General features: G+C 51.8%; 1 protein-coding gene across 1 annotated transcript; it reads right to left on the bottom strand.

The window, feature by feature from the left end:
* Positions 1-580: 580 nt before the first annotated feature.
* LOC135829826 (uncharacterized) lies at positions 581-12,580 on the bottom strand. Its single transcript, XM_065342216.1, has 3 exons — positions 8,649-12,580; positions 6,018-6,134; positions 581-1,509 (listed from the first exon to the last, which is right to left on the bottom strand). The coding sequence occupies exons 1-3, from the start codon at positions 11,961-11,963 to the stop codon at positions 1,279-1,281; spliced, it is 3,663 nt and encodes a 1,220-aa protein (XP_065198288.1). The 5' UTR covers positions 11,964-12,580; the 3' UTR covers positions 581-1,278.
* Between the last annotated feature and the right edge of the window lie 214 nt (positions 12,581-12,794).

Below are 12,794 nucleotides of genomic sequence, written 5' to 3'. Positions count from 1 at the left end.
AGGTTTGTGGTTTTTCAATAAAAATAAAAAAAAATAAAAAAAATACTCTGTTGTCTTCTCCCCTTCTGACGAGTAGGTTGTGTACTTAGTAAAAAAAAAAAAAAAAAAAAAAAGTCTGATGTCTCCGTCACTCATACTTTATTTATAGCACTCCTGGTCCAGTACCCTATTATTTGCGCACCTACTGAAATCCTAGTGCTACAGCCCTGTTCCAACAGCCTAAGAAACCCTCACTCCAATGAATGCACGAACATGCACAGCTTTACTCCGCAGCCGTGGTCCTGAGCATGCCCTGAGCATGCCCTGAGCAACCCAACGCAGACATAGCCTCTGGCTGAAGGACAGGAACAGTCCTATAATATCCAGTGATTTCATCAATTCCACTAATCCAGTCCACGGATCAAATTCCACTGGCGTTCAACAGATGAAAGTCACGAGAAAACGTTATGGAACTTGACTCTTTATTTAAAAACTTTTGCTGTAGTTATGAGTGCACAACTGAGCTTATCCTTTGCCATTTTACGACTATTATCTTCTCTTAGATGATTTCATCAATATGCACAGACTCAGTAAGGTGTCATACAGTAAAACCTGGTTTAAGCGACCACCCCACGGTGCAAGCAAAAGCGGTCATTAAAGCGAGGTGGTCTTTAGAACCAGGTCCCACAGAGTCTGTGTAGAACTGTCCGTGCAAGAGAAAACGGTTGTTAAGAGCATGCAGGTGGTCGGTAAACACAGAGGTTGCTTACACCAGGTTTTACTGTTTGTACCAGTACGTGTATACCATGGTTGACTACACCTGCCACCCTCCCCGATGTGGCCGCAACCGTCCCGGTATCCAGGGTGGTACTAGGCACCTAAACGTGCATGTGTCAAGTGCTTCACAGGGTATGCCTAGGTATGGAGATATGGCATGCCTAAGTATGGCATGCCAAGGTATGGCATGCCTAGGTATAGCATGCCTAGGTATGGCATGCCTAGGTATGGAGATATGGCATGCCTTGGTATGGCATGCCTAGGTATGGCATGCCTAGGTATAGCATGCCTAGGTATGGCATGCCTAGGTATGGAGATATGGCATGCATTGGTATGGCATGCCTAGGTATGTCATTGTCCCGATCTCGGGTTTGCAACGGTTGGCAGATACGGTGTGTCCATGTGTGTCATGATAATGTCCAGTGATGTCATGGTACCCAGACAAAGATACCCAACGTATGATACTATACTATTCCTGTTTGTATTCACGCCGGGAAGATCACCTGTTCCCTTCGCATCACGTCAACAGGTCGCCACGCTGTCGCCAGAACTGCTCTCGGCTTCAGCAGCCGTGCCGGTTTCCTGCAAGTCATCATTATCTCCGCTGAAGCCGCTAGTGCGGTCACTGGGGGTCATGCACTCGAGCTCCAGGGCGCCGCCAAACACAGTCAGGTTCTCCTCTTCCTCGCCGGTGACGTCCTGGTAATCGGTGTGATGCTGCTGTCCCGCAGGCGTTGTGACAATAATTGCAATCTGGAGACGAGCAGTGAAGCAGAGGCAGGAAGAAGCCTGCTCAAGATAGCATAGGGACACCATAATCGCATATACCCGTATTTTTCGGAGTATAAGCCGCAACCCCCCCCCCCCCTCTTTTGCCACGAAATACAGGCATCTATTCGGTCACTGTCGTGCAATGTTATCGCATGAGCTGATTGTTTAGTAACTGGTGGTGTTAGTGGATATTATAGTGCAACTTGTAGTTTCTCGGTTCTTTTTTCTTTACTAGACATTTATTCTATTTGTCACCGTTAATTTGATCGTACGAGTATAAGCCGCACCCTCTCCTTCTTTGGGGGTGAATTTTGACTGTTCAAAGTACGGCTTATACTCCTGAAAATGCGGTACGAGTAGGAACAAGGCTTTAATAAAACAAATTCCTGAACTTGTCCTACCACAATACTGCCAAGTGTTGGAGTGACTGCACCGACATACCTGAACGTGTGTACACACAGGGGTACATGCATGTGCATACACACACACAAACTCACTCACACACACACACACACACACACACACACACACACACACACACACACACACACACACACACACACACACACACACACACACACACACACCTTGAAACCTTGAAACTGCCACCTAAAGGTGATGCAGTGCCTCAAAGAGGCAAGGAGGGCAGAGTTACTTCTTGCATTTGTGTTGAGCCAGGTACTGGAGACGTGTGAACTTCCGAGAGCAGGTCGGGCATGGGATGGTGCGGCGCTCGGAGCCAGAGCTGCATGTTCTGCGGTTGGAGTTGCAGTTGTGCCAGCGGTGCCCAGCTTTGCTCCGGAAACAGCGGTCACAGGTGTGGCAGTGGTAATGACATTGGCTGCAATCAGGTGGGCGAGGTGCAACAATCTCTGGAACTGGAGCGTCACCAAGACTGGGAGAGCAGCTGTGCACAGCAAATCCACCTGGGCTAGCAAACCAACGATGGCACGTTTCGCACAACACAGCACCGGCCTGTTCATGGATCGGCTTCAGTCGCTCTTCCCTGCATTTGTGCCGCCGAAGTCCGCTTTCACTGGCGAAGAGTCGCTCACAGATCGCACAACACACTGACTTGGCTGTCGTTTCAAGGCGTAAGCGCCGTGCAACAATAGCATCCGAGATGGACTGGATCCACTCGCCACGTTCAGCTGCGAGGTCGTACCAACCGGTGTATAGACCGAACGCCTTGAGGTCATCGCGTACCACATCACGTCATCGACGCCTGGGGCCATAAGCAGGGCGTGGAGTATGGAGCCACGAGAACAACACTGCCTTTGGAAGCCGGTGGTCGTCCATCCTGGCAATGTGGCCAAGCCACTGCAACTGTCGACGGGCAACCATGTCAGCAACTGGCTCTGTAGCGCACATTCTATGCAGCGAGGCAGATGACAGGTGGGCCTCCCACTGTTTGGAACGCGAGATGCCGAGAATGACACGAACGCAGCGGTTGTGGAATTGTTCAAGGCGACGTATGTCGGCACGCAACAGTGTCCAGTTCTCAGCCCCGTACAACAGCACCGACAACACACAGCATGTGTACGTGTGTTGTTTCGTCTTGGATGTTAGTGAAGTGTTCCGAAAAACTGACGAGTAGAGGCTGCCTAAGGCCTTAGATGCAGCAGCTATGCGGTTGGACACATCGGTGTGGCATCGTCCGTCTGGTGTTACCACTGAGCCGAGATATGTGAACTGGCTGACATGCTGGATGGCGTTGCCTTGTACGCTTAGCGGGGTACGGTCACTGTCGTTGATCTGATGCCCAACAGCCATGAACACTGTCTTTGCCATGTTGAGAGACAGCCCGAATGCTCCACTGACCTCCGCAAATATCTCAAGCATACGCTGAGCATCCGAGTGGCTGGGTGCAAACAAGGCTGCATCATCAGCAAACTCACCATCTGTGATGACCATATCATTACCACGCTTAGATCTCTTGAAAAGCTGACCATCGGCACAGGTACGGAGTGGAAAACCAGACACTCCACGCTCTTGGACGCGTGCGCACCAACGTTCCATCACTGCACCAGCAAACAAGTTGAAAAGGACTGGTGCCATTGTACACCCTTGGCGCAATCCGTTGCACACTGGGAAGCCTTCAGTGGGGGAACCATTAACGATGATCGTGGCTGTCATGTTGTCGTGAAAAGACTTCAGAAGGCTGACCAGTTGCTCCGGGACTCCCAGCTTCAGCAGGACAATCCACAGTGCAGCACGCGGAACAGAATCGTATGCCTTCCTCAAATCGACAAACACCAGGAATCCCTTGGATTGGTGCTCGTGACACTTCTCCACAACCTGGCGAACAACAAACGTCATGTCCGTGCAGGAGCGACCTTTCCGGAAACCACACTGTGATTCAGGCAGCACACTTTCGGCGACTTTCTGCAATCGGTTTTGCAGCAGGCGTCCGAACAGCTTGCCAATGACGTCGAGGAGTGCGATGCCACGTCAGTTGTCGCAGCTAGTGAGGTCACCCTTCTTGGGTATCGGTATTATCTCAGCATTCACCCAATCTTGCGGTACTACGCCCTCCTCCCAAACCGCGGTAATGAGCTTAAACAGATTGGCATAGAATAGGTCGCAGTTGTATTTGACCATTTCCGGTAGAATGCCGGAGCTTCCAGCAGCTTTCCCGTTCGTAAGATAGCGAAGGCAGCGCTGGGCCTCTTCAGCAGTGGGTGGGGTGGCCAAGTGTTCCATGATGTTGCGCTGCTGGACCATGTCAATTTCAGATCGGACAAAGCCGCTTGGAAGGTTCAGCAGCTTTTCGAAATGTTCAGACCAGCGGTTCTGCTGTGCCTCAACGGACGAGCATGGTGAGCCATCAGTCTGTTTGATCAGGCACGACTTAGTGGGAATCAATCCGCGCCGGGCAGTCTGTAGATCCCGGATGCTGTTCCACACAGCCTTACACCCAAACTTCCTAGATTCGGCATCAGACGCAGTCTTACGGAACCAGTCCTCCTTAGCACTGCGTACAGCATCCCTTGCAGCTGAGCGCGCGCGGACAAACTCTTGCCGGACCAGAGGTGATGGATCTGCTAAAGATTTCTGGAATAGAGTGTTACGATGTGCAAGGAGAGGCTCGAGAGTGGCGGAACTGGCTGAGAACCAATCTGGCTGACGACGGCGACTCTTGCCTAGGACAGAGGTAGCTGCTTTAACTGTGGCGTCCCGTAGTGAACTCCATTGATCCTGAACTGAGGTCCCTGGTGCAGCGTCTTGCAGACAGTCGGATGAGGTATGGTACCACTCCGCCACAGTTGCTTGCCTTACTAAATCATCATCCTCTGATGCAGTTGGGTCAGCAGGTCCGAGCTGGGATACATCAAAGCGACGGCGATCAGGGGCCTTGCTCTTTGGCGGGTAGAAACGCCGGCGGCAAACAAGTGACAGCGTTAGCCCAACAAGTTTGTGATCGGTCCCACACTCAGCAGACCGGTACACACGGCAATCTGTACAGCGCTGAAAATCCCGCTGCCGGGTGATCACATAATCAATACAGTGCCAGTGCTGTGAACGTGGGTGCTGGCACGTAACTTTATGAATGTCCTTTTTCTTGAAGTACGTATTACAGAGTCGAGAGTTGAACATGGATAGAAAGCTCAACAGTTCCTCACACACTCACTCACACACACACACACACACACACACACACACACACACACACACACACACACACACACACACACACACACACACACACACACACATATGCACGCATGCGAACACACACGCACATACAAACACACACACACACGCACACACATACATGTACGCGCACACACACATACATGCACGCGCACACACATACACACATACAAACACCTTTGACCTTTGACGCCCATCGCCGGAGGCGATGATAGCAATGCTACGGCAGAAGCCATAGCAACTTGTGCTGGGATTACACCATTCAACAGCTTGCGAGGCTGAAGAATTGACCGTCACTATTCAGCCTGGTCTACACCATACAGCTATTTGGAGTGACATTTTCTGGCCAGTGAATCCCTTTTTTTGGTCTTTTTTCATTTTTTTTTCATTTTTTTTCTTTTTTTTCCCGCACACACATCACACCACATACTCCGGCATGCACTGGCTGTTGGTAACCACCCAGGAGAATGAAAGAAAAGTCAGGAAGAGTCTGAGAAAGAGAAGAAAGACGTGTGTGACCATAATCGTCGGGAATCGAACCCGCAATCATACAAACACACACACACGAACACACACACACACACACACACACACACACACGCACACACACACACACACACACACACACACACACGAACACACACACATACACACACACACACACATGCACACACATACATGTACGCGCACACACACATACATGCACGCGCACACACATACACACATACAAACACACACACACGAACACACACACACACACACACACACACACACACACGAACACACACACATACACACACACACCTAGTATCATGAAAGACTATTAAGCCACTCACATCTGGTTGTGGCACGTGTGGTATCTCTCCTGCAAGGCTGAAGCTCTGTGGGCTCTCACTTTGGCTGGGATCTCCTGCTGTTGTTGAAAATGCTGTCATGTGAATGAAGTCAAGAGCCTTCCATTCAGTGCAGAGAAGATACCATGCAAGAAAAAAAGAGAACAGAATACTTGTGTAACCTACGTGGAGACAGCAGTTTAATTATAGCAATGAACAGGATGAACTGTGCACTCATTCTAAACACACACATTAAGAGGGAAAGTGGATGGTTTAGGTCCTCTCCTAACCCATCAACTTTTCCTTGATGTGTGTTTAGAACGAGTGCGCCGTTCGTCCTTTTCATTGTTATGAATACATTGGTCTCAATGTGCAGTGAACACTATGTCGATTAAAGGGGAAGTCCGGTGAACAATTTAAATTTCACAGTCCGTAGAGTTCGGGTCGCTGAGTCGAATGGTCTTTGTCCGAGGAGGCTGCGGCTTATGGTTCGTCAGATACGCCCAATCGAACATGTGCGAATTTGACCGCGCATCACCCAGATCCAGGTGATGACGTCACAGCGTGCAGCCAGGTAGCCACACCATCTAGTTGTGTACAAAATGGCCATATTCGGAGCGCGTTCGATTGGGGAACCGTTTGTTGCAGCTTCTTCGGACCAAGACCATTCGATTCAGTGTTACAAACACTACGTACCCTGTGATTTTCAGCTCGGTAAACTTGGAGGTTATACCGTATTTTAGCCGTTTCCGAGTTGGACTTTTCCGTCAGCCTCTACGCGGGGCTCTGCGCTGCGTGCATGCAGTGCGTGCAGTGTGTTATCTAGCTGTAGTAACTAGTATAGTGCAGTCAACACAACTCATCACAGACGGAACTACTCGCGCACTGCCGTGCTGGGCTAGTACTAGTATTGTACAACAAGACTCGAGTCACAACTGACACAAGACTCAGAAAACTAGTCAACACACGGACTTGTCATGTACTACACTCGGATCGGTCGTATTGTAGAGTCATGTAGTCAGAGAACGTGCGTTTCTCCTTGCCGCTGCCGGTGGTTGTGCTTTGAGAAAGAAAATTTTAGTTTTCCGCACCCGCCTCATTATTTTTATGCTACAACGATGAGTGCACAACCGTGACAAGTGACAAAACAGCGAACAGCTCCCGGACCTAGAACTTTCAGATTCCATAGCGTTGCGAGCGAAGAGTCGTGCCCGTGGTTCAAAGAGCCTGCACTGTTCTCCAATTGAGTAGTCCGAAATATTCCAAGTTCGCACCAAAACATCACCATGTGGCAGGCTACTGGAGTCTAAGCGAATCTAATCGGTATGGAACAACATTTAGAGCACTCGCATCACTCTTCTCCATTTTGGCGACCCTGCTCTCCAGCGATCTGATAATTACATCAGCCTCGTCTGCAATAGCTACTGCTTCTTCATCAGTCGGAAACTCAGTAGCGCTCACTCTTGACCGGCCCGCGCGGCCATTTCTTCAGCTGAATACCGAGGTTCTCAGCCCCAGACCGAAGTCATGAAGGTCAGCCATGGCTGCATCCTCACTCTCACAAGGAGTAACAGGTCTTCGGGTCGCTTGCACCACCTAATATCAGTCGCCAAATCATTTGAAATAGCACTGACACTATTGCTTTCACGCACTCCTTTTGACCTAGCTGCACGCTATGACGTTGCAGAGGGTGTGGCGCAGCCCCATGATGTCATGGTGCAGCCCCCGAAACTCAGTTTTTCAAACGGAAATATCTCGAGAACGCTTTGTCGGAGACACGTGGGACCAACACCATTCGACTCAGCGCCCGAAACTCTACCGCCCCTGAAATTTAAATTTTTCACCGGACTTCCCCTTTAAATGGGGCTAGCGGCACTTCCAGTCAAAATCTCACATTCAAAATCTCACAAGAACTATATTAATAAAAATGGTGGCCAATTACGGATGTAGATGCATACTTCACACAAAAAATAGTCCATTTTGGTCATTCTAATTATGATGACGATGATGATCTGAAAAGTGATGGAATGGATATGTCGCGTTTGCATCTAAACTCTTGCCTTGTACAGCACCCTACAGAGAGTACAGTAATAGATCTGGTAAAAAAAAGTTGATTGTAAACGACCAAGCATGGGACTCTGGCTAGCTAAGCAAGCGCCATGGGCAAGTAACAGTTTCAAACCCCTTTCAAAAGCCATGAGTTCTCTCTCTCTCTCTCTCTCTCTTTCTCTCTCTTTCTTTCTTTCTCTCTCTCTCTCTCTCTCTCTCTCTCTCTCTCTCTCTCTCTCTCTCTCTCTCTCTCTCTCTCTCTATCTATCTATCTATCTCTCTATCTATCTCTATCTCGTTCTCTCTCTTGTTTTCCCCACTCCCCTCGTTCTCCCTCCTGTGTCACTTCTGGATACCCTACGGTATTAATTTGTACTATTTAAGTGTGCTATTTTAGAGGACTCTGCATGCATGTTATTGCTCTTGTCGAAATATTTCGACTGACTTTTAACAAAATTTATTATATCGGGAAAATCAAATTTCCATGGGAACGGTCTCTCTCACACTGGAGAATGCCCCTCCTGTAAATCCACTGCATTGCATATGAATAGGTTCTTTCCAGTGCATGCTTGTAAATGTACTCACGTTGATTTCCTGCTCCGGATCGGCCATTTTGCCCACCTCCGCCCGTTGGGAGTGGCCGCCGAGGTGAAAGTGCTCGTCTTCCCTGGGCTTGAGCTGCACGCTGGCACTGGCAGTGGAACGCACACCGGCCGCAGTGCTGTCACCGCGCTCGGCCGATTTCGTGGCGTCGCGGAACAGCGGCAGCAGGTACATGGCCGAGATGGAGAGTGAGTAGAGGAAGAAGCCGAGCGGGAACGAGATCATCGACAGCACGATGTCGCTCACCATGAAGTAGATGCCGACGGAGAGCGTAAAGCCGAAGATGATCACGGCGCACGTGTATGTGCGGCGCAAGGAGGCGAGCCGTGTCCGAGCTGAGCATCGCCGTCGCTTGGTCCGATCCAGGTAGACGGTGTGAGAGTCCAGCGCGATGATCCAAAGCGCGAATGCGAGGTAGCTCGCGTAACCAATGCGTATGGACGTGTTGTGAACGCCACAGACCAGGGAGACGCTAGTGTGTGGCTCTACGGCCGTCTGTCGTCGTACGGGAGCGATGATGTGCGACGAGGCCAGGATGGCGATCACGGAGAGGCAGAGCAGGACTGAGCAGACCACGCGAGACTTCAGCGTGCCGAGCACTCGCTTGGCCTTGCGACGGCCCCTGTGCAGACGTCGGCGTGTACGATCGGTGAGCAGTGGTGACTTCTTGGCCGACATGTGCGACTTGGCCGCGCTCTTCAGACTGTGTAGAGTGCCGGAGCCGCCAGAGTGCTTCTGCGTTAACGTGGCAACTGCCTCGGAGGCGTGCCTGAGATCGGGGAGGCTGATCGCCACCACGTCGCCACTGAAGCCGCTCTCCAGTGCACTGTGGCTGGCGTGCTCAGGAGCTAGGAACGCCATGCCGCTGGGTCGCTTAGGCAACCACGAACCGGACACCCGCACGGTATCCTCGTCCTGCAGTACGCTGTGCCTTGGACCACCGGTCGACCCGCTTACGGACTGCTGCTGCTCGCTGGAGTTATCGATCGACGTTGCTAAGGTGTTGCCGCGCATGAGTTTACGCGGCAAGCGAGACTGGTGCGTGGCAATGACCACCATCGGTGCCATGGCAACACTGAACAGAGCCGCTGGGCCGATGGACAGGATGGAGCAGATCGTATCCGTCGGCTTCATCAGCCATGGTATGAACACAAGCTGAGAAAAGGCTACAGCGGTTGAAGTTATTGCTATCAGCGGCTTCTCGATGGACCACTTCAGAGAGCTGTTAAACAGAAGCAGGAGAGTATACACAATGGCGGATACCGTTACGCATGCACAGAGAACTAGCACGCCGTACGCGATCCCTCTCTTGCCGATGTAGTCGACTTCGACGGGCACGCACGCGGTGTGCTCTGCGTTGGCGTACGCCTCGGGCTCGCATTCCCGGCATGCTTGGTCGCCTGCACGCGAATAGCGTTGACCAGCGCAGGGCAGGCAATCGAAGCAGCACTTCGACGGCCTTCCCTGAGCATCCAGCATGTGGCGGATCCGATAGCCGGGATGGCACGGATGGCTACAGATGGACTGGGGCGGTATTGTGCTGCCGTTGTTCCAAATAATTGCGCTGGTGATGTTCACGCGAACGTCCAGCATTTCCACTTCCAGCACCTCATCGTCATGACAATTAAACTCCGTTTCGCCTTTATGGCTGTGCACTGCGTGAGCTGAGCCGACTTCAACGTAGCGAGGCACCAACGCACGGCTACCGTTTCCCACGTCATCGCCCGGGAACAGCTGCAGGTTGCCTATTGTGTACGGGACCTGCGTTGGATCCCCGGTGGATGGGTCGAAGCGGGTCTCGACTCCGTCTAGGAGGCTGCGCACCGGTTGCGCTACGAGCTGCGCCAGAAGCTTCGGCCCGTCCAGTTGCCTGTGCCTCAATTTACGTATCGTCCGGCGTAAATCCGCCTGGGAACATTCCTTGCCGTTCGCATCGGCACATTCTTGTGCCACGGTGGCGTTGATGGCATAGGCGATTGCTTGCGCTGCGTCGAAGGCAGGTGCCACCTTGCCATTCAGGGCAAGCGTCACGTCAAGGATCAGCTGGCTATCCACGCACTCTGTTTGTCCTCCGGCAATATCCTCCTCGACGGAGCAGTTGAACATCACCTCCCACACCGGCCTCACGAACGGATTGGGGCTACTCGCAGGATTGATGGAGAGCATGTGTTCTGTGATGCGTGTGCCGTGGCGTACGTTTGGTGCAAATCCTATCATGCCGCGCAGATCATTCAGGAGTGCATCGGGTATGAGGTCCGCAGCGAAGGCCCAGCTGTCCGGTGCCAGAAAGGTCGTCTTGTTCGTCGTCAGCTCCGGACGGCCCAACACGGCGTTGAAGTACAAAGCGGCTGTGCTGCGCTGCGCTGCGATCAGGACCACTGTGGCAGTGGAGCTGACGTTTCGGTACTCTTGCCCCCGCTCAAGCAGCGCCGCGATAGCGGTGAGCGTCTCCAAGTCTGGCACCGCACTGAGAACCACAGTCCCGACAACGCACAGATCCCGCTCGTCCGCTGCCGTGCGGAAGTCGCTCGCCAGGCGCTCTGCGTAAAGGTCCCGCGAATGTATTAGCAGTATACTCTTCCAGCGCTGCTGCTTGGCGAACTCCGCTATGATGCTGGCCTGTTCCGAGTCCGGGGGAACCACCCGCAGGAAATACGGGTAATAGCATTTGTTACTCAGCTCTACTGCTGTGGCTGAGTAGCTGACCATAGGCAGAGAAAACAGTGATACTAGACGTGCAGCCGATATGCTGAGCTTGCTACTGGGTGGGCCCAGCATGGCAGACACGGGCGGGTGAGTTCGCCGCAGCACTCCGTCACCAGACGGTCCAGCTTTCGCCTCTGATCTTGCCGCTGACTGCTCTTCGCACGTACCCGTGGCCAGTCCGGCCAAGCGGTGGACGTACTCTAAAGTTTGCTCTTTGATGACTCGCTCTGGCATTCGGTTACAAGTCGCCTTAAAGTCATATCCCACTGTTAGAGTTTTGCCCAGCTCTGCCTGCGCTAGTTCCACACCCCAGCGTGCCGATTCAGGGATTTGAAACGAAGCCGATCCGGGAAGGAGCTCACATCCCTCCTCCTCATCGTTCCACACGCCTTGCACGTAGACGAAGCCACCCACGACGAAATCGGCAGTGGTGTAGTTGCATGGCCGGAGCCGTGCCGCAAGAGTTCCACTGTTGCCGTGTGCATTGTCTTCGTCGCATGGCCCAATCATTCGGCGGAGTATTGGGCCAGCCACGACAAAATTAGCACTTATGGCGACTAGCAGCAGTATGCAAGCCAGTCTGGACTTCATATCGATCACGATTGTTTGAAACTTTGGCTTCGAACCCTAGTGTAGTGAGCTCGGCGAGGAATTCTTCTTTGGTCGAATTACGGACTTTCGGGTGTCAACTCGAATCCCTAATAGAAGTACCCAAACGTGTATTGGAGAATTGGAATTGGAGTGTCCAAACCGGCGTCGCAAGCGTCGAACATCACCACATGTTATTATGTGGGGGCCACCGTGTGCCTAGACGGTGCAAAACAGACAGCCTAGTTAGGTTACTCCTGAAGGTGACACGCAGAGTCTGGCGTTGCTACTAGATAAACAAGCCAGGCTTTCATCCACACGCCGAGCGCTCGAGCAAAGTAAAATCACACTTCACTGCTACTGCACTGGTGCATGTAATAATATTTTATGGAAGTAGCAGTCCCTTCTGAAGCGTGCACTATCCGTTTTGAGTTGCTACATACTGCTGCAGTACTTGATCAATGTTCAGAGCAAAGCCTCCCAAAACAATACCGGGTGCTGACAAAATCTAAAACCAAGGGAAGGACTGGCAACTAGCAATCGATACAAACAACCTACCGCCGGTATATCAACCAAGTCAACCTATGTCAAGTAGTTTCATTTTCATACTTGTCATTCTTGAAAGGGCGACAGCTACCAGTGGTAATGCCAGCACCGCGTTTTCAGTTCGTGTTCGAGTGGAGAACCATCGCTGGCTTCGAAGCTGGTGTCCGACGGACGTCCAGAAGTTCCGAACAAACTTCCCTCGCGAGCACATTGATACGGTTGAAGCGAAATTCCCTCACACTGCACTGGTGACAACGCTGGCAGACTTACCGGCAGTCAAGGAACAAG

Source organism: Sycon ciliatum, chromosome 13 (assembly GCF_964019385.1).
Source record: "Sycon ciliatum chromosome 13, ocSycCili1.1, whole genome shotgun sequence".
NCBI classification, from domain to species: domain Eukaryota; kingdom Metazoa; phylum Porifera; class Calcarea; order Leucosolenida; family Sycettidae; genus Sycon; species Sycon ciliatum.
This window is presented reverse-complemented; position numbering and strand designations above follow the sequence as displayed.